Source organism: Sinocyclocheilus anshuiensis, unplaced genomic scaffold, assembly GCF_001515605.1.
Source record: "Sinocyclocheilus anshuiensis isolate Anshui unplaced genomic scaffold, SAMN03320099.WGS_v1.1 scaffold850, whole genome shotgun sequence".
In the NCBI taxonomy this organism is placed as follows: Eukaryota; Metazoa; Chordata; class Actinopteri; order Cypriniformes; family Cyprinidae; genus Sinocyclocheilus; species Sinocyclocheilus anshuiensis.
In genome coordinates this window covers 1063163-1082913 of record NW_015537937.1, presented here as the reverse complement: position 1 = coordinate 1082913, position 19751 = coordinate 1063163, and the positions used below count along the sequence as shown (strand labels likewise).

General features: G+C 35.9%; 2 protein-coding genes across 4 annotated transcripts in view; one reads left to right on the top strand and one right to left on the bottom strand.

Moving 5' to 3' along the window:
* Window positions 1-13531, top strand: part of kirrel1b (kirre like nephrin family adhesion molecule 1b) — a 36341-nt gene extending 22810 nt beyond the window's left edge. The window contains exons 3-15 of one of the 3 annotated variants that reach the window (XM_016448888.1): window positions 426-575; window positions 1873-2030; window positions 2162-2312; window positions 2398-2503; window positions 3726-3874; window positions 4297-4424; window positions 4583-4709; window positions 4797-4897; window positions 7067-7283; window positions 8605-8712; window positions 9550-9656; window positions 11085-11165; window positions 12237-13531. In XM_016448888.1, the coding sequence (XP_016304374.1) occupies window positions 426-575; window positions 1873-2030; window positions 2162-2312; window positions 2398-2503; window positions 3726-3874; window positions 4297-4424; window positions 4583-4709; window positions 4797-4897; window positions 7067-7283; window positions 8605-8712; window positions 9550-9656; window positions 11085-11165; window positions 12237-12782 (2129 nt within the window). In that variant the 3' untranslated portion in view covers window positions 12783-13531. Of the gene's footprint in view, window positions 1-425; window positions 576-1872; window positions 2031-2161; window positions 2313-2397; window positions 2504-3725; window positions 3875-4296; window positions 4425-4582; window positions 4710-4796; window positions 4898-7066; window positions 7284-8604; window positions 8713-9549; window positions 9675-11048; window positions 11166-12236 lie in introns of all 3 variants that reach the window. The other 2 variants (XM_016448881.1, XM_016448870.1) reach the window with 2 other exon arrangements.
* Window positions 13532-13635: 104 nt separating this feature from the next.
* nlrb5 (NOD-like receptor family B, member 5) overlaps window positions 13636-19751 on the bottom strand; it is an 11585-nt gene continuing 5469 nt past the window's right edge. The window contains exons 8-17 of the mRNA XM_016448234.1: window positions 19373-19456; window positions 19163-19251; window positions 18491-18540; window positions 17972-18042; window positions 17650-17867; window positions 17123-17379; window positions 16812-16928; window positions 16501-16654; window positions 15868-15912; window positions 13636-15771 (exon numbers count right to left, since the gene is read on the bottom strand). Coding sequence (XP_016303720.1) covers window positions 15509-15771; window positions 15868-15912; window positions 16501-16654; window positions 16812-16928; window positions 17123-17379; window positions 17650-17867; window positions 17972-18042; window positions 18491-18540; window positions 19163-19251; window positions 19373-19456 — 1348 coding nt within the window. The 3' untranslated portion in view covers window positions 13636-15508. The remainder of the gene's footprint in view (window positions 15772-15867; window positions 15913-16500; window positions 16655-16811; window positions 16929-17122; window positions 17380-17649; window positions 17868-17971; window positions 18043-18490; window positions 18541-19162; window positions 19252-19372; window positions 19457-19751) is intronic.

The window sequence follows — 19751 nt, the reverse complement described above, 5'->3', positions numbered from 1 at the left end:
GTGCTAGAGAGAGTGTGCAGTCTGAATGCCAATGTGTTGGAGTGCTGCCCTCTGGTGCCAAACGCATGTCCTACAATCCACCACATTATCACACTGATTAGCTAAACTGGCTGTATGAACTATGGTTTGGGTTTTATAATTCAAAGATCGCTGGAACTTTCAATAAATTTACAAAGAATATGTATTTGTTTGAGCTGTATGTTTATCGTGAGGCGAAATCCATGGAATAGGGACAGTCATGCAAAATAGTCAAGGCAAAATAAATATGAATTCTGACTGTACATACAAGCTATGCTGGGGCTTTTGCAGCACAGTATTATCTCATCTGAAATGATAAGTACATGAAACATTTTACTGTGTTAAAGTGTGATGGTGTGTGTGTGTGTGTGTGTGTGTGTGTGTGTGTGTGTGTGTGTGTGTTTCAGCATGGCCACGGTACCGTGTTTTGCGTATTTTGGATGTTGGGCAGTATAACCTAGAGATCACATCAGCAGACCTGACCGATGACTCACTGTACGAGTGTCAGGCCACTGAAGCCGCTCTGAGGTCCAGAAGAGCTAAACTCACTGTTCTGAGTGAGTACACACTGAATATGATCAGAGTACCATACTGCCATTATAGTGTTTTTTACAGTATGTATAATGTAAGAAGTATGCACTTATTTTGCATGAAATTTTTGTGCTTTTCAGTAAACAACAGCACACTGTGTTGAACACTGTATCCCACAATGCAATATACTGAACTTAAGTTTCCATTTCCAGTGTGATGAATGCACCTAAAGCAATATGAATCGTGTTTAACATTTCATTATTTGAACAGCAGAAAATTGAATACAAAAGTCAGTTATTTTTATATCTGAGATTGTTGCTGTGACAAGGTTGTAATATACTACTTTTTGAAATGTTCATTGGCACATAATCTTCACAAATCATTTTTAAAAAGTATGCAGTATACAGTATGCACTGTGCAGTCCAAACATAGCCACCAACACACAAGAAGTCTCTTTCTAAAGAATACATTCTGCTTTCTTTATTTAACTTGTTTTGTAGGGACACTAAAAGCAGCTCCAGAGATGCTGTACTTCTGCTTTGGAGCAATTTAACTATTTACATCTCTTTTTTATGTGAATCTATTCTGGCATGATATACAAAAGTGTGCATTGCCATCATTACATTACATAGACTTCATTGAAAAATCAAATCACTAACACAAGTTACATCACTACATACACAAGTGAAACAATGCGGTAATAAACTTTCCACACATACACTACCATTCAAAAGATTGGGTTTGGAAAGATTTTTTAAAATGCTTTTAAAATGATACTTATCAAGGCTGCACTTTTTAGTTCAAAACTACAGTAATTGTGAAATATTATAACAATTTAAAATAACAGTTTTCTATTTTTATGTATTTTAAAATTGTATTTATTCCTGATGGAAAAAGCTGCATTTTCAGCATCATTACTCCAGTCTTTAGTGTCACCTGATTCTTCAGAAATCATTCTAATATGCTGATTTGATGCTCAAGAAACATTATTATTATTATCAATGTTGAAAACAGTTGTGCTACTTAATATTTCTGTAGAAACTGTTTTTTCATGATTCTTTGATGAATAGAAAGTTTAAAAGAACAGCATTTGTTTGAAATGTATTTTTTACATTATAAATGTTTGCTATCTCTTTTAATCAGTTTAATGCATAAAAACATTTTATTTTAAAATCTTACTGGCCCAAAACTTTTGAACAATAGTGTGTAGTACACAATATTCACAAGGAAACAAAATACCATATATGTGTCAGTATTTATAAATGTAACCTGTGTGCACAGTGTGTAAGTCACTTTCAGCATATTATCTGTCTATCTGTGTAGTTCCTCCTGAAGGTCCTGTTATCGAGGGCTCTCCAGAGATCCTGCTGACAGCAGGAACCTCATATAACCTCACCTGTGTGTCTCGAGGAGCAAAGCCACTGTCAACGATAGAATGGTACAAAGATGGGATCATAGTGGAGGGAGCCCATACCAGCACTGTGAGTGAGCACACAAGCAAATGAAGATAGCATGAAAATCACATATATGAGAACAGACGGTATACATTCTATCTATCGATCTATCTATCTATCTATCTACCTACCTACCTACCTATCTATCTATCTATCAGGAGGTGTTAGCGGACAGGAAGAGGGTGACCACAAAGAGTTTTCTGGAGATCCAGCCAGTGGACACAGACACAGGAAGAAATTTCACCTGTGTGGCCTCAAACCTGGCCGCCCCGCTGGGAAAGAGGGCCACTGTTACTCTCAACGTCCACCGTAAGTGTTTGTACACCTACTTTGCTGTGCTGGCATACTGTATATCCACAAGAAGGGCCCTAATGACCTCTCAATCTCTCTCCAGATCCTCCTACAGTCATCCTGTCTATAGAACCTCGCTCAGTTCTAGAAGGAGAGCGAGTTCAATTTACCTGCCAGGCCACTGCCAACCCTCCCATTATGGGCTACAGGTTAGTGTGTAGTGTGGGTGTATATGCTGATTGCAGTGATGTGCTCTCTCTGTTTTACACAGTGTTTGTGTTGCAGTGTTATTTTTGATCGTTGAAATCATTGTCATTTTGTTGTGTTTTTGACATTTTTATTTATTTATTTATTCATTTTTAAATATGTATATAGAGTTTTTATTAATTTGTATTCGAGTTTTGGTTTTAGTTATTTTAGTACCTCAAGAAAATTTGAAATGTTGTCTTGGCTAATAGCTGAAATACAATAAGTTCAAGTTTTTTATATTTTATTTCAGTTAAAGGGGTCATATGATGTTTAAAACCATGTCTGCATTTGTGATCAGAGAAACGACAAACAACAAGCACTACTCTGCTCAAAACTCGCGTTTGAATCATCAGTGGCAAATTCTTTAAATATGAAAACTTACTTACAGTCTGTGAGTCAGAGTCACAGCCAGCATTGTAGTCTACTCTCACAGGATCAGGAAACAGTCACTTTTGGAAGGCCAAACAAAGTAGTTTCATTTTCACAACGAAACACACAGCGCCACACACGGCGGGCTTGAGTGAGTGGAGGCCGGCGGCTAGAGTGAGCAGAGGCTTGAGAACGGCGCAGCCGGCGGATTCGACGAAGGAGCGTCCGGTGGTCTTGCGGCAACCACATGTGACGACCCCGGGCTGGACTCCGCTTCATCCACGGTGAAAGCCGATCCGGCGATCCACAGTGTGAAGTTGATGTATTTCCTCAGCGACCAGCACGGATCAGCTCCAGGCATGACGAAGCGGATATCGTCCTCTTTTGGAAGGCCAAACAAAGTAGTTCCGCTTTCACAACGAAACACACAGCGCCTTCACGACATGGCGGCAGCGACGGCAACAACAATACTACAGCGAGAATAAAAGTTACGCCTTCTTTCTTTGCGTGAACATTTGGGCGGCGTTATGCAAATCTTCCCACATCGTGACGTAGACATGTGGGGGCGTGTTAGAACGAGCCGTTTTAGGTAGGCGTGGTTGACTTAACTTTTATAAAGAATATCTCTTTGGATTTGAGACTTTAGTCTTTGCAATTTTACAGATCTTCTTTATGCACCAAGAGCTTGTAACATTTAAAGGAAAAATTGAAATCGCATCGTATGACCCCTTTAATGTTTATTTTATTTTATTTCATTTAATTTTTTTATTTTTTTCTGCATTAGTTAACTATAATAAGCCTAATGTGTTGTAGGTGGGCTAAAGGGGGCGTGATTCTGGACGGAGCGAGAGAAAGTGTGTTTGAGACGACAGCAGATCACTCGTTCTTCACTGAGCCTGTGTCCTGCCTGGTCTTTAATGCGGTGGGCAGCACTAACGTCAGTATTTTGGTGGACGTTCACTGTGAGTATCTCAGTCCATCCGTCCAATGATCTACCACACAGGTCTATTGATAGGTTTATATTATACTGTATGAGTTTGCCATTGCTAAGCAGTTCAGCTAGTGCACATTATGTTTTTATTTCATTCTCACATTTAAATGTTATTTAAAACATAAAGCCAGTTCTGTTCTGATTTGGCATATCCATATTTACAAAACACCATTTTCACAGCCACAGATTGAGATATGTGTTTATTAAAATACAGATTAATTCATTTTTTTCTGATGCCAGTTTGCATAATTTCATTTAGGGAAACAACTTTTAGTGTTTTTGTTTTTCAGTTTAAATTTGATTTTAATTACTTTTAGTGGTTTTTAAATCTTCATCTTAATTGTTTTAGTAAATTATAATAACCTTGTTGTCTTCTTTTTCTCTCTCATGTAGTTGGTCCAATTTTGGTGGTGGAGCCGAGACCTGTAACAGTGGATGTTGACTCTGATGTCACACTCAACTGTAAATGGTCAGGAAATCCTCCGCTCACCCTCACATGGACCAAGAAGGGCTCCAGTATGGTTAGTGCACACTAGATAATGCTTCCTACACCCTACAAAGTGCACTTACCTCTAACACACAAAAAAATTCTACACATGTACAGTACACATTCAACAAAAACACTATTGACTATTTTTAATGCTGTCTATCTTTCTTTATTCAACTCTTTGTTGTTCAGGTCCTCAGTAATAGTAATCAGTTATTCCTGAAGTCTGTGAGTCAGGCAGATGCAGGACAGTATGTGTGTAAAGCCATCGTTCCCAGAATTGGTGTTGGAGAAACGGAAGTCACTCTTACAGTCAATGGTCAGTAACACATACATAACTACACAAAAATATGTCTAGATTTGAAAAGTGTGATATGACTCTCTTATGATGTGATTGGGTGTCCAGGTCCTCCAATCATCTCGAGTGAGCCGATCCAGTATGCCGTGAGAGGAGAGAAGGGGGAAATCAAGTGCTACATAGCCAGCACCCCTCCGCCGGACAAAATCGTGAGTTGAAATCCCACTCTGTACAGTACATAAATACAGCTTTTATTACAGGTTATTCTGGACATGTGGCATGCTGTGATTTACTGCAAATAATACATGTCATGCATTGCGCAGATACTGTGTAAAAATTAATGTGGAATAAATAATCAAAATTATTTTAGTAAAGAAATGTCTGTTTCTAGAGTTTTAAAGTTTGTTCTTTTGAGGTGGGGCTGCTTCTTCCTTTTTTACAAGTAGGAAATTCTGGTTATGCATTGCCAATATAATTTCTCTGGGTTTTCAGTGCTGTTTCTTGGCACTAATGGTGCAAAAATGACATAAAGTAGCTTTATTCAGCTTTATGTATTCTATTAATGTATTCTATTAATGTACTGTACTTGTCCTTCCTTTATCATCTTTACACTATACTTGATTGAATGCTGAGAGAGAGAGAGGGAGAGAGAAAGAGCCAAAGGAAGCGTGAAAAATAGAGGTCAAGAAGATATCAAATGAGACATGAAAGATGAGGAGGGCTAACGGGGAGGGGGAGAAAAAGAGTGATGGCGCAGAACAAAGTCCTGTACCTTTCAGTGTCGATTATCACCAGCAGACGACACGACATGACAGACAAATGAGTGAGCTTTTAACAATCTCAGCACTTTACTCAACGCTCTGCCTCTTTTCCTCCTTCCTTCACTCTCTCTCTCTCCTTCTTCCTTCCACCTGTCCTCTAGTCAATGTCCTCCTCTTTATCGTTCTCCTTCAACCACCTTTCTAGTCACACTTTTTCCTTTCTCTCATTTTAGCATGCTTCTTTGGCACAATAAAAACTGCTGTGCTGAATAGATAAAACAAATAAGAATAGTTCAAATGCAGTAAAACTTAGTATTAACAAATAAAATAAATGTATGGTGTATAAAAAATAAAATAAATATAAAATAAATAAATATAATAAATAAAAATAATAAAAATAAAAATAGTAGTATTAAAATAGTAAACAAAGAAAACAAATATTAACAGATAAAATCATTAAAAAAATTAATAACTGCAAAAAGGTAACGAAGAATAGTGAAAATAGAATAGAATAGAACAAATTGTAGTATTAACAAAGAAAAAAGGAATGGTTTATAAAATAAAATAAAACAACAGCTCAGTAAAATAAAATAGAATAAAATGATTAATATAAAACAAATAGTAATATTAACTAATACAATATTAGTAATATTAACAATATATTTTGTTAATTTACATTTTTTAATGATAAAATAATGGCAAAAACGTAAAGTAAGTGAAAATAGGAGCAACTATAGTATTAACAATGGGAATGGTTTCAAAGGAATGGATTATAAAAGAAAACTTCAATAAAAAAAAAATATATATATATATAAAAAATATATAAATAATATAAAAAATATATATATATAATAAAACAACAGTCCAATAAAATAACAGTGTGAAAAAGTGAATAGCAGTATTAAAAATAGTCAACAAATTGTAATATTAACAAATACAATACTAGTTTCTAAATTATCAATTAAAATAACAGCCAAAAAAGTAAAGCAAGAATAGTGAAAATAGAGGGAAAAAGTAGTAGTAAAAAATAACGTAAAAAAAGTGAATCATTATAAATAAATAAACAGTCCACAAACTTAACAAAATGGAATGAGCTATTGGAGTAATATTTAAGCAAGTTATTAAAGGGAATAAAAATGAAATTAAAATTAGATTTGCCCATAATAGTACTATTATGCATGAGTTTAGTAATAGAGACTCACACTCCTCTGTTGCTCTCTTTCTCTGCCTGATGGCTCACTGGATAATGAGACATGACACAACAGGACTGGCCTTAATGTGAAGACAGTACTTATGAGATAATGAATAATGGAATAAATGAGGAAAGAAAGTGGAGGAGAGGAAAGGAGAGTGGACCATATGCTTTTTGTTCCTCATCCTCTCGTCCTTCCTGTTGCGCCCCCCGCTCTCTCTATCACTCTGTTGTCAGTTTGAGAGGGACATTAGCGCTGTGAATATTTGATGGAGTGTTGTTCATTTTGTATGAACTATCTGCTCTCCCACAGTTCAGAGCAAAATCCTGAAAGGGCTGCAACGCCTGTGAACCCCTGCCTGTGTGTGTATTTACTAGTGTGTGTGTGTGTGTGTGTGTGTGAATGCATACATGTTTTTCTGCAGGTTTGGGCCTGGAAGGAGAACGTGTGGGAAAAAGAGAGAGGAACGCTGTTGGAGAGGTACACAGTGGAGCAGAGCCGACCTGCGTCACAAGGGGGCGCCGTTCTGTCCACGCTCACCATCAATAATGTCATGGAGTCTGACTTCCAGTCCACCTACAACTGCACGGCATGGAACACCTTTGGACCAGGAACCATGATCATCACTCTGGAGGAGACAGGTCAGGAAAATACACTCTGGTAGAATAGTGTCTATAGACCTGTCTTATTGTCTCCCACCGTCTCTTTCTTAGGTATAGTGTCTGTAGGTATAATTCTCACTTTCTCTCTCAGATATAGAGCATTCATGCTTTCATAGGTCTATATCAGATATGTAACACCTCTCTCTCTCTTTCTCGCTCTCAGATATAGCATCCGTAGGTATAATACCTGTCTGGCTCTCTCACAGATATAGTGTAATGTTTAGGTACAGTGTAGTGCGTAGGTGTCTTTCTCTCAGATGTATAATGGCTGTAGATATTATACCGGTCTCTCTGTCAGATATATTACCTGTAGTTGTCATTCTTTCAGATATATAATGGCTATAGATATAATACCTGTATCTCTCTCACATATCATGTCCGTAGGTGTCTTTCTTTGAGGAATATAATGCCTGTAGATTTCATTCCTATCTTTCTCTCAGATGTAGTGTTCATAGGTGTCCTTCTCTCAGATATAACACCCATAGGTAACACCTGTCGTTCTCTCAGATGTAGTGTTCATAGGTGTCTTTATCACAGTTATTTAATGCCTGTAGATATAATTCTTGTCTCTCTCAGATATAGTGTAGGTGACTTTCTCTCAGATAAACTGCCTATAAATGGTCTCTCTCTCTTATATATATTGTCTGCAGGTGTCTTTATCTCAGATACAATGCCTGTAGATATGAGACCTGTCTCTCTCACACTTAGAAATAGTATCTGTAGTTATAATAATTGTTGCTCTCTCTCTCAGATGTAGTGTCTTTAGGTGTCTTTCTCTCAAATATAACACCAACATATAATACCTCTCTCTCTTTCTCAAATTTAGCATCTCTAGATATTATGCCTGTCTCTCTCTCATATATATAGAATTTATAGGTGTTTTACCTGTCTTTCCCTCTCAGATGTAGCGTTCATTGGTCTCTCTCTCTCTCTCACATAGTGTCTGTAGGTATTATGCCTGTCTCTCTCATTTGTATAGTATCTCTCTCTCAGATATAGTGGCTAGATATTATATCTGTCTTAGATATAATATCTATTTGATTGACACAGCTTTCATAGGCATTATACATGTCTCTCTGTCTCTTATATAATAGCTGTAGATTAATACCTGTCTCTCTCAGATATCTCATTCCTATCTATAATACGTGTCTCTCTCTCAGATGTAGTACCTGTAGATATTATACTGTCTGTCTTTGACTTAGACATAGCATCTGTAGGTAATATAAACGTCTGTTTCATGCCTGTCTCTCTCTGTCTGAAGTATAGTGTCTGTAAATGTATGGCTTTGTCTCTCTTTTAGATATAGTGCCTGTAGGTGTGATAGCAGGTGGATCTGTTGGATCTTCCATTTTGCTTCTGCTCCTCCTGTTTGCTCTGATATTCTATCTGTATCGACAGCGCAAAGGCAGTGAGTACACTGTGTATGTGTGTGGCTCTGTGTGTGTGCATCTGTGTTTCATGTTCATTTGCTTGTGATGAATTTCTAAGAAAATAAATATACATTTGTATTAAAAGGCAATGCTCTGAAAGTCAAATGGTGAAAAAAAAGTGTAAAATGCTTGATTATGGTTTGGTGTCCCCGTGTGGCTACAAGACAGAAAAGAAGAAAAAGCATGTCTAAAACATCTAAATCATATTTTACCACATATTTTACCACAATATATGTTGCTTATTTATTCATTTCAATAATAATTCTATTTTTTAGAGCTACTATTACAATTTTTGTTAATACTCTTCCCTCACCAATTGTGTGAAATGAAAATAATGGATATTTTAATTGTAATGTATTTATATGCATTTATATTTACAAAAATAGTTAATATGCTTCTTTTAATTAAAGCTACATTTAAACACATTTTAAACAAAAAAACTGAAATTAGAATAAACATTGCTGAAACTTGCAAACTTAACAGAAACAGAAAAAAATTCTCAGCAGGTTTTACTATTTACGCAAAAACAGTTTTATGCTTTTTTTTTGTCATTGAAACTTTGACGGCAGCTAAAGGCAATGCAAAATATCCGTTTCAATGAGACACATGCTAAAGATTTATGTGCCCTACCTTTTTATGGAACAGCCTGCTCACACAAAGGTCGTAGGTTCAGTCTGTAACAATACAATTAGAGAAATCATAATCTTGCTTTCAGACCAATGCCTATAAACTGCTGTGATTTAATGGAACCATTAAATCATTTTATTGATTAAAATGATGTGCGGCTTTGAGTCAGTGATCTATTATGCTTGCAGGTCGTCGTGGAGTCACGTTGAAGCCAGACATTAAGGTGGAAACGGTCAACAAGGAAACTCACAGTCTTGAGGAAGAGGCTGCCGGCGCCTCCACAGCTACACGAATGGTAAAGGCTATGTATTCTGTGAGTATCTATAGCATAAATTAGACTGTCAGGCTGTCTGATATAACATTCATAAATATATGGTCAGACATGATATTTTGTTATCATAAAAAATAAAGAAATAAAGACTTAATTAAAAAATGACGATACTAGGGGCATTTTGCACTTAAGTCTGTCATGTTAGAGTTAGAGTGGTTAAAGTCTGTTGTGTTAGAGTGGTTAGTTTGCATGTTTTAACCTAACCAACTACAGAGAAGTGTGACGAGAAATTATGTCGGGCATTTGGTTTCTCTGTAAAGAGCACTGCAGTTCAAATGTTTGGGGTCGGTAAGGTTTTTTAAAGTTTTTGAAAGAAGTCTCTTATGCTCACAAAGGCTGCATATATTTGAATATTATAAATATTATATAATATTATATAATATACTATAATATAAGAATATTATATTATAGTATATTATATTATATTATTGAAAAATATTTTAAAATGTAATTCTTGTAATAGATCATTACTCCGGTCTTTAGTGTCACAAGATCCTCATGAAATCATTCTAATATGCTGATTTGGTGCTCAAAAAAAAATCTTATTATTATCAATGTAGAAAGCAGTTGTGCTGTGTAATATTTTGGGGAAACCATATTTTTCAGGATTATTTGATGAATAGAAATGTCAGAAGAACAGCATTTATATATAATAGAAATAGAAAGCTTTTATTCTTGTGATCAATTTAATGGCTCCTTGCTGAATAAAGGTTTCTTTATTTATTTTCATTTATTCATTTTCATTTCTTTTAAAAGAAAATCTCACTGATCCTGAACTTTTGAATGGTAGTGTAGCAGTATGAAATATCGAACATATTGTGATTGTTGTGATTATATTCCGTCGTGCTGCATTTTTGCTTTCAGTGTAAACAAAAAAATGACTTGTTGTTGGAAGCATCTGCTGTTTTTTGAATATGGTTCAACTGCTCTATACAATCACATTATCTAGTCCAGCTTTGGCAGCAAACGCTGGATTGGTACATTTTTAGTCAATCTAAAGCATTTATATGAACTTTTAGTCTGACTGAAATCAAACTATTAAAGTGCATGTAAACATACTTAGTGAGTTTAGGAGCCGCCAGTTTTAGTGCTTTTCAAAATGGGCCATTTCTGCTTAATTTGATCCATAACTGAAAGAATTAAAGAAAGATATTGTTGAATAGATAAAAGATAAATCTGTAAATAAAAAGTTTCTAATGGTGAAAGACCATGATGAAAGACTTTCTTTCCACCACAAACTAAAGAACATCTATTCTTCACCAATTCTGATAAAGCTGATATCCTGTTTTCCTCCCTCTCTCTCCTTCTCTCTTCCTCCCTCTCTCCGTGTGTGTGTTTTGTCGTTTGATGGTTTAGTTTCTTCCCTCTGTCTCCCTCTCTCCCTCCACCCAGCCCTTCAAAGATGACATGGACCTGAAGCAGGACCTCCAGAGCGACACGGTGGAGCCCAAGGTGGAGGAGTATGAGCCCAAGGTAAGAAACAGCGCAGGTGCATATAGACATCAATGCTATACTTAAAGGAGAAGTGTATTCCAAAGTGTTTTGGAATTCCTGTTTACTGTTAAAGTTTAATAAGTAGGTTGATTGCCTCTAAAAGTGTAAAAAAAATACTGTGGCACCATCAAAACATTTCACTGTTTGAGACCCCAACCAGCCTCACGCAGTAACATTGGCTCAACCAATGCTGTGAGTTTGGGGCGGGGCTATCTATTTGCCTGACCAATAGCAAACAGGAGGAGTGTTCTTGAAGGCTGTACTTATTTTTCCAATCCTGTTTGCTGATGCTGGTGGTGCCGAAATTACACACTTTACCTTTAATGTTTGACACAGACAGAGGAAGTATTATAGCTATGGTCCAACATTTTTATGGGGTTGTTTTCCTAAAATATACACTTTTGAATAGTTTTTCCCAGAAGTTTGGTGTCAGTCAAAGAATACTGAACAAAATGTATTACAGTTTCCACAAAAATATTAAGAAGCACTACAGTTTTCAACATCATAATAATAATCAACATAATGATAATAATTTGAAATGTTTCTGGAGCATAAATTCAGCATATTAGAATGATTTTTGAATGGTCATGTGATACTGAACGCTGAAGTAAAAATAATAAATTACATTTTTAAATATATTAAAATAGAAAACAGTTTTTTAAATGTAAAATTTAAATGTACGGTTTTTTTAATTAAAATACTGTTTTACTGTATTTTTGATTAAATAAATGGTCACCAAAACAGAAAACATTTTCTTATCAAAATCTTTCAAATCTTACCAACCCCACACTTTTTAACGATAGTGTGTGCAAAGTAAAACACACAGATGTTCACACACTCCTATACAGTGCCTATAAACCAGGACTAAATGTGTGGTCACATTAGTGAAATTTCAGCAAAACATGACCAACTTGTGTGATGACTCACACAAAGCTCTCAATTTTGCAGATTCCTATTGCAAAGGCTGAGTTTAACCCATGAAATTGAGCAGTGTTAATTGTGAAATATTATATATTATATCAGTGAAATATTATATTTTTGTCATTTCAGGACCCCACCAACGGCTACTACAATGTTCGAGCTACGACACATGACGAGGTCCGCACCTCTACCCGCTCCCTGCTGTACCAGGAATTTCGGCCACCGAATCCCGCTTCAGTTTCGGCAACAGCCGGCGGCCCAGTGGCCAACATTCACCCGGCACCCACAGGCCGTTACGAGCCCCGGCCTGCTTCCCGAATGGCTCACAACACATACACCCATTTTAACACCATTGCCAGGGCATCGCAAATCCAAGCCCCACCCAAGCCTGTCTCCAAGCCCACAGACTATTCTGGAGAACGTGGCCTGCTGGAATCAACCAATCCACTGGCTTTTGACAGCTACGCTTATTCAACGACACCTCAATACAGGTTAGGCTTCGCCCCACCTTTGGAGGCAGGACCAGCCTATGAAATGTATCCTACGGGACAAGGGGTGGGGACGAGTCAAGATGCTAATGCGGGAAAATACCCCAGCTCTGCCCAATTTCCATATTCAACCCCGCCCACAGAATACTCTCAGAGACACACGCAGAGAATGCAGACTCATGTGTGAAACAGACACACTTGCCAACAAAAGAACACTTCCGTGGATGAAAATATATGGTACACATTCCTTTTTACACACTCTTACAGTCTGAAACTTTCTCTCCAACACAAGTATATGCAAACACACACACACACACATTGCGTTTTCTACCTTTACAACAATATGATTGAGAGAAAAAAAGTGCCAAATTAATAAATGACTGCAGCAGAAGAGGAAATCACAAGAGGTCACAGCGATGAGTGGAGAGAAAGCATGTAAACCTTATCATCTTTCCCTCTTCTTTCCTAATTTGAAGAAGATGGGTTGATGTGGTAATACCAATCCTCTAAAATCTCTGCACCAAAATGAGACACTGCAAAGCAGCCATTGGACGGGTTTCTCCATGTGAATTGTATTGGCTGAAAGAATGGCCAATAGAAGGCTGGAGGGCACCAGAAGCCATCAACTATTGGGTGTAAAGCCCAGTGAAAGCCTGATTGCTATGGTGTAATGGTTTTTTACACTGGACCTGTTTAGATCTGTCCCATCAATCCACCTAATAAAATATGATGCGTTTTAAATGATGGGCTCACACTGATTGTATAATCCACAATGTGATATTGCAGAACAAGTCAGCGAGTTGAAGAATACTGCAGGTGTCGACAATCGCTTGTGAAATAACTCACCGTACGGCACGCTCACATCACCACTGCTCACACTGCCCGAGCTCCTCGAAGGAATAGCTGTCCGCTGCCAGTTTGAACTCTTCTGATAGGACGGAGACGTGAGTATCTGGGTAAATGCCACCAGTGCTTTTAACTCTGAAAGCTGGAGTTTATGTAACATTTTAGGATTTTTTACAAATGGATGCTACTTACAGAGTGTCAAAGTGAGCTTACGGACTCTTCTCTGAACACACGCTCTGCCTCCTTCCAAGAAAACCTCATGAGTATTTGACGCTTTGTGTTTCTATGTGTGTGTGAGAGTGTGTGTTTGCTGATGTGGAGGAAATAACTGAATGTGATCAATCTCTTTCTCTGAAGTGTCCATGTATTTGTCCTTCACATTTGCAAAGTAGAGTAGAGTGCTTTTCCATATTTGTATCTGAACTAAATTGCATTTGAAAGCGCTTTTATAGTATTTTTCTAAGATGGTGGTAAGGGATCAGAGATGGAATGGTTTTTGGTATAAGCAATGTAAAGGAGAAAATTGTTTTAAAATATTTTTTGTTTATGATTTGTACACGTTTCTAAATTCTGTAAAGGGATGTTGAATCGGATCACAAGAGCAAAGTTTAAAATAATACTTAAATGGAAGCGATTTATTAATTCAAGTCCTGGGTTTCAGTAAAGTATTTTTATGCAAAATAAAGAAGGGCTTTTATTATGAGCTCAAAACCTTTCTGCTCTGCAGAAAAGCTCAATTTGTGCAGAAAATGTTTCTGCTCTTGAGTTTAAATCTGGTTTGATTTAGGTTTAATCTGCTGAAATTTACATGACCTTTGGCCTATACTAAAAGTTTGAACATTCAAAATATGCAATGATCAATACATTTTGGTTCAACAAATTAGCAGCCTTAATCAGGTTTGTCACTATTTGAAATAAAGTAGAATTTTTACAGTGAACTGGTTAAAGGAGCCACTCTGTTAAAGTTTGCACAAAATGGGTTTTCATTAAATATCCATGTTAGATCTCTTAATGACTGAGACTTATTTGGTACCTTTATGACGAGAGGACAATGAATTTGACGAATCAAATTCACATATCAGAGACAGAAAGATGAGGGAGTGAATGTGCAATACTGTGTTTATATTGTGTGAATGTGAGAGCATGTTTCAGTGTGACTCTTGAGATCCATTTCCTCATGGTCCTGTTAAAAAAAAAGACCTGTACTTCATATTGTTTATGGGTAACTTTATTTTATCTTTGTTTTAATCATCTGTTAAAATGTAAAATACAAAAGACAAATATGACCCATGTGCTTTTTCCCCACAGCAACTTTTACTATGGTTCTTTTTTAATTGTATGTGGTTATTTTTCCACAGTATTATAAAATAAAAACATCTTTCATTGTGACTCATTATCATACAGTAACAACATCATACAGTACATACCTCATATAAAAAAATACATTTACACAATCGACAAGCATATATACAGTGGGGACCAAAAATAGAATATGGGGATTACAATCTAATTTAAATCCGGGTATACATTATAACATTTTGAAAACAGAAAATTACAACTTATTAAAGGTTATTACACAAATGAAGGAATATTACAAATTTGTACAGCCCGTCAGATGTTTTTGCTCAAGATATTCTTTGGATCATGCTGGAGAACATGAACAGCAGGAGTTAATGCCAGTAACACCTCAATTAGGAAAACAGAAACATCTGGATCTCTCGCTACAGACAAGTACAGTAGATTAATGGTGAAACCATTGATGTGAAATCAAACCAGATGTGAAATCTATAAATCTTGAAATTGTGAACAGCTGAATGGTTTCAGATCTCCACCTTGTAAACGCCACCTAATTAATGTAATTAACATATAGAAGAGCACCAGTCAACATCCAAATCCTTTATTTGAGCAGTGGAAAGAATTCCTTAGATTTCCAAATACTTGCAGTACTCCAACTCTGCAACAATGTGTACGTCTGTTTGGAACCTGACATGGCAGTAAGCACTTTTCCACATCAAAGACCGTTTTTATAATTCTGAGTGTGGATTTTACCATATGCATATGCACATTTTATAAATAAGGCCCCAGTTCATTTACTAGATCAGATTCGTTCTCCTGCAGCAGTCTGCAGAATTCTACTTTTGCATTATCTCCTTTAGACTCAAGAGTATTCAACAAGAGTCTCATTTTCTCCTGTTGTGGTTCTGCAACATGGATCTTACTCCACATTTCAGGAGTAATGATGTTTTTGCTCTTCAAACTGTCAGCAATCGCCATCACTGATGAAGCTCTCTGAGTGAGTTTATCTCCATGTGTGTTCACAAATTCAGTTTCTGATTGAAACAAAAGATGATTTCAGTTAGTCTTCAGAAGAGTGTACAGTATGTGTAAAACACAATTACAAGAATAAACATGTAATTAAAACAGACCTGGGATCCTTCTGTGTGCAGGAGGGTCTACACCTTTACTTGGTGCTATTAACAATAAAAATGATAAAATAATTAAAAACAGACATTTGAGATTACTGAGAAATTTGACAAACATTTTAAAGTCCTTCAAATCTTTTGACATCTCGTTCCTTGCAGGGAATGAACCACTATCTTTCCAGCCTTAAGCTTTATTCTCTAGTCTAGGCCAAACCACCACACACCATAAAGATGAACAATGTCACACGTTTGGACTATTCATGCATATTAACATGTTAAAAACATTTAAATATAAAAATGATTCTATTTATGCAAGTTGTATTTTGTTTATCTATTTAATGCGATCACGCTAATTGAGATCCTCATTGTTTTGTGCCTAATAAAAACAAAAAAAACAAACGTAATTATATATTTAAAGAAATATTGCATTGCTCCCTTAAATTGTTTTAGCATAGTTAGCTATGGCTACAGTTTTGTTAATCGTGTAGCTATTTTGAAGAATAATGCTACACTTTAAAAATAGCCTCCCCAACACTGTAGCCAAGGACATAGTAATGGTTTCTCGCAGATTAGTGTCTGTAGATAAACTTAAATCTCTCCCAAACTCTCTCAGTTCTCTTACTCCGACATGAGTACCTGTAAGAGGGATTCGCCGTCTGGGCCACACTTCCTTCCCATCTTCAGTTTTGTCCAAAACCGCCAATCTGACCTCCTTGATGTTGACATCCAGAAACACTTCAAATGTGGGATGATAGCTTGGACCAAAATTGTCAAGCTGAAACATCTCACTCTAGAAAAAAAAAAAAAAAAAAAAAAAAGTACACCAATATGAAGACAACATTATAAAGTGGTTAGTTCTGACTCTTCATTGAATATTGATGCAAATATATATTTTATATATTCAAATGTTTTAAATATATTAAATTCAAATGTTTTTATTTTGTTACCATTGGTTGCACTTCACAGTCCTCTGGCTGACAACACAGACTGTATTCTCTGTCAGTAAAAAGGCGACATTTTGAAGTTGTCTCCATGTATGATTTATTGTGGTGCAAACGCTGGACCTTGAGGAAAGACGGGTGGGGTGGGGGGGACGAAACAAAAAAGGGGTGAATTTACGTCAACATATCACTATGCAAAAGCAATAATAATGTATATATACAAATACGCTTAATGTGTTAGGGAAGCTTTGAAAGTTACAGGTTTTTATTTTATAATACTCAGAAGACAAAGGAACAATATGATCACACAGCAGTACCTCTGTTACTGGAACATTCCCTGGAAGCAAGTGGACATTAAGTATTTTCTGTTCCTGTTCAACAGTTACTGGTCGAAGAAAGAGCAAAACCTGGCCATCAATGGGGAAGCCAAGTATTGTTTTAATCCAGATGAGCCCAAAACGGCTGAGTTCTCTGATGTCAATGATCACATGAGTTTCTGTCACTTTGAGTGGCTGTATTATTTCTATATTACCACCAGTGAAATGTGCTACAGCCAAACCGTCCTTATTTTCCTCTGCAAAATACATTTAAGAATTTTGTTATCTGGAATAAAGGTATTGTTTTTCTAATTATACTGTGACTAACATTTTACACGAAGTGCTCTTTATGTAATCATTAAGAACTCTCATCACACTCCTTGCTAATTGTTTACATACATATCTTCAATAGCTGCAGTTTCAAGAAATTTGAAATTTTAATTATAAATCACTTCAATAAATTCTGTGTAGTTGTTCAAGTCAACCACAGTGAAACATTAATATTTAGAATGTAGAAATAAACCTACCAGAGAATATCACACAGTGAGGAAGGTGCAGTCGTAAGACTGATTTTGCAGAACAGTCAATGTTGTACAAGGGTCCTGCAGGTCGCATCTGACCCAAACTATGTAATAGACCAGGGTCCCATGAGACAACGCTATACAGCACCTCTCCTTCACCCTCCATCACAAACACAAGACTGGTCAGACTGCAACGAAACCGACCAGCATGTGGACACACAAACCTGAAGGACAGGATATTAATGACATTTAAGTTACATCTTTTTTTTTTTTACATCATAACAATCTGCTTATATCCTAACAATGTCGAAAAAATAAAGTGCAATACCTGTATGTATTCTTGAGTTTATCTTCATCACCGCTCAATTCTGGTGTGAACACTTCTACATCTTCTAAAAACTGAAAGTAAAGAAATAAACGAAGAATCTTTTAAATAAAATTTTGAAGGATAACATATTTACTAACAGCTTGTGCCAGTGCTACTACTGCAAAACTACTGTCAGGACGTACTACAGACACGTGGTAAATCAGCCATAGAACTTTCCACTCCCTTTGGCACTTTTTGGAATTGTGCTTTCACTCTAATTTACCCTATTTATGGCCCTAAATGTTTACATATTATATTTCTGTAAACATTCTGAATAATGGGATCTCAATCATTTATCATACACTGAAACCTCCATAGGGGTTATCAATGTGATGATAAAATATTGTCATACTGTACCACCATTTGTAGTAGAATGGTTTATAGCTTAAAATCATCTCCAGATTTATAGTGATTTTAGTGAAGAAAGAAAGAAAGAAAGAAAAAGAGAGAGAAAAACTTAAAATGACAGCTGCTACTCACTGAGTATGTTGATGATTCAGCTTTTAACACAGAATCTGAACTCTCTCCCACTGTCAGACAAAAAGAGCAAGGGAAGGAAATAACTGGAGTTATTAAAAAAAAAAGTTTTTTCAATGCAAGTATTTTTTTTACACATACTAAAAGTATATATTTACTCGTATGTTACATAAAACATTTCTGAGAAAAGAAAATCAGATCAGATGTTATTATCTCACTGTCTGGTACATTACTATGAAATAAAGATGTGACTTAAAACAGCCACAAAGCTGATATACTGTATGTGTCCACAAAGGTTGTTTGAAATCTCTCATTGGCTGAAATCACTGAAACCAAAGCCATTGAGTATTAAAATAATAAAGCAAAACATTATCCTCTTTCATCAGTTTTAAACCTAGGTTTAAAAAATGTGTGACTATATTATATATAATATTTTATTAATTTAAATTAATTATTATATATAATATTTTATTAATTTAAATTAATTATATTATATTATAATTATATATAAGTGGACTTTACACTCCATAAAATACTGTAATGTTTGGTTTATTCCCAGTAAAATTAATTATGTGGTACGGTACATAATGAAGGCATAAATGTCTATCTAACCTGTATATAGCTCTTTTGCAGGGGTCTTTATAATAAAAAAAAATCAATAATCTATTTGCTTACTTCCACTCTCACTCTTTTCCTGCTTTGTCTTCAGCTTCTCCTCTGTGAATCTTTCCATGTATGGCTTAAACAATGCTAAATTCCCCAAGCTAATGAGAAAAACATTTAAAACTCATGATGAACATACTTCAAAATTATTACTTTGTGTATATCTAATCTCCATAATGAACTTAAAGAAAAGGCTAAAGAAATATCTCATATATAACTTACACAGTCAGAGTCCAACCCATCTTCTCCAATGACGTCTTCTTTGACTGGACTTCCTCCAACATGAAATGATCTCTGGCATTTATACTGAAAAATATTTAAATAATTAACTACATTCATTCTAAAGCTATAAGAGCTTCTGGTTTACTGTGTTCAATGGCTGGGGAAAACCTATGATAATCAATATCGGTAATCAAGTGGAAAAAAATCTATTCAGATATTTCAGTCAAATTTTCACTACTAATAAGAAAATGGGTAACAATTTACAGTTTGTTTGTTTATTTTCTTCTTAAAGCCATTCCAGCATCTATGGCTACTGTATATTCATGCGAGAACCAGTTAATCCATACACAAGTCAATCCATATACACAAGTCTGTTATA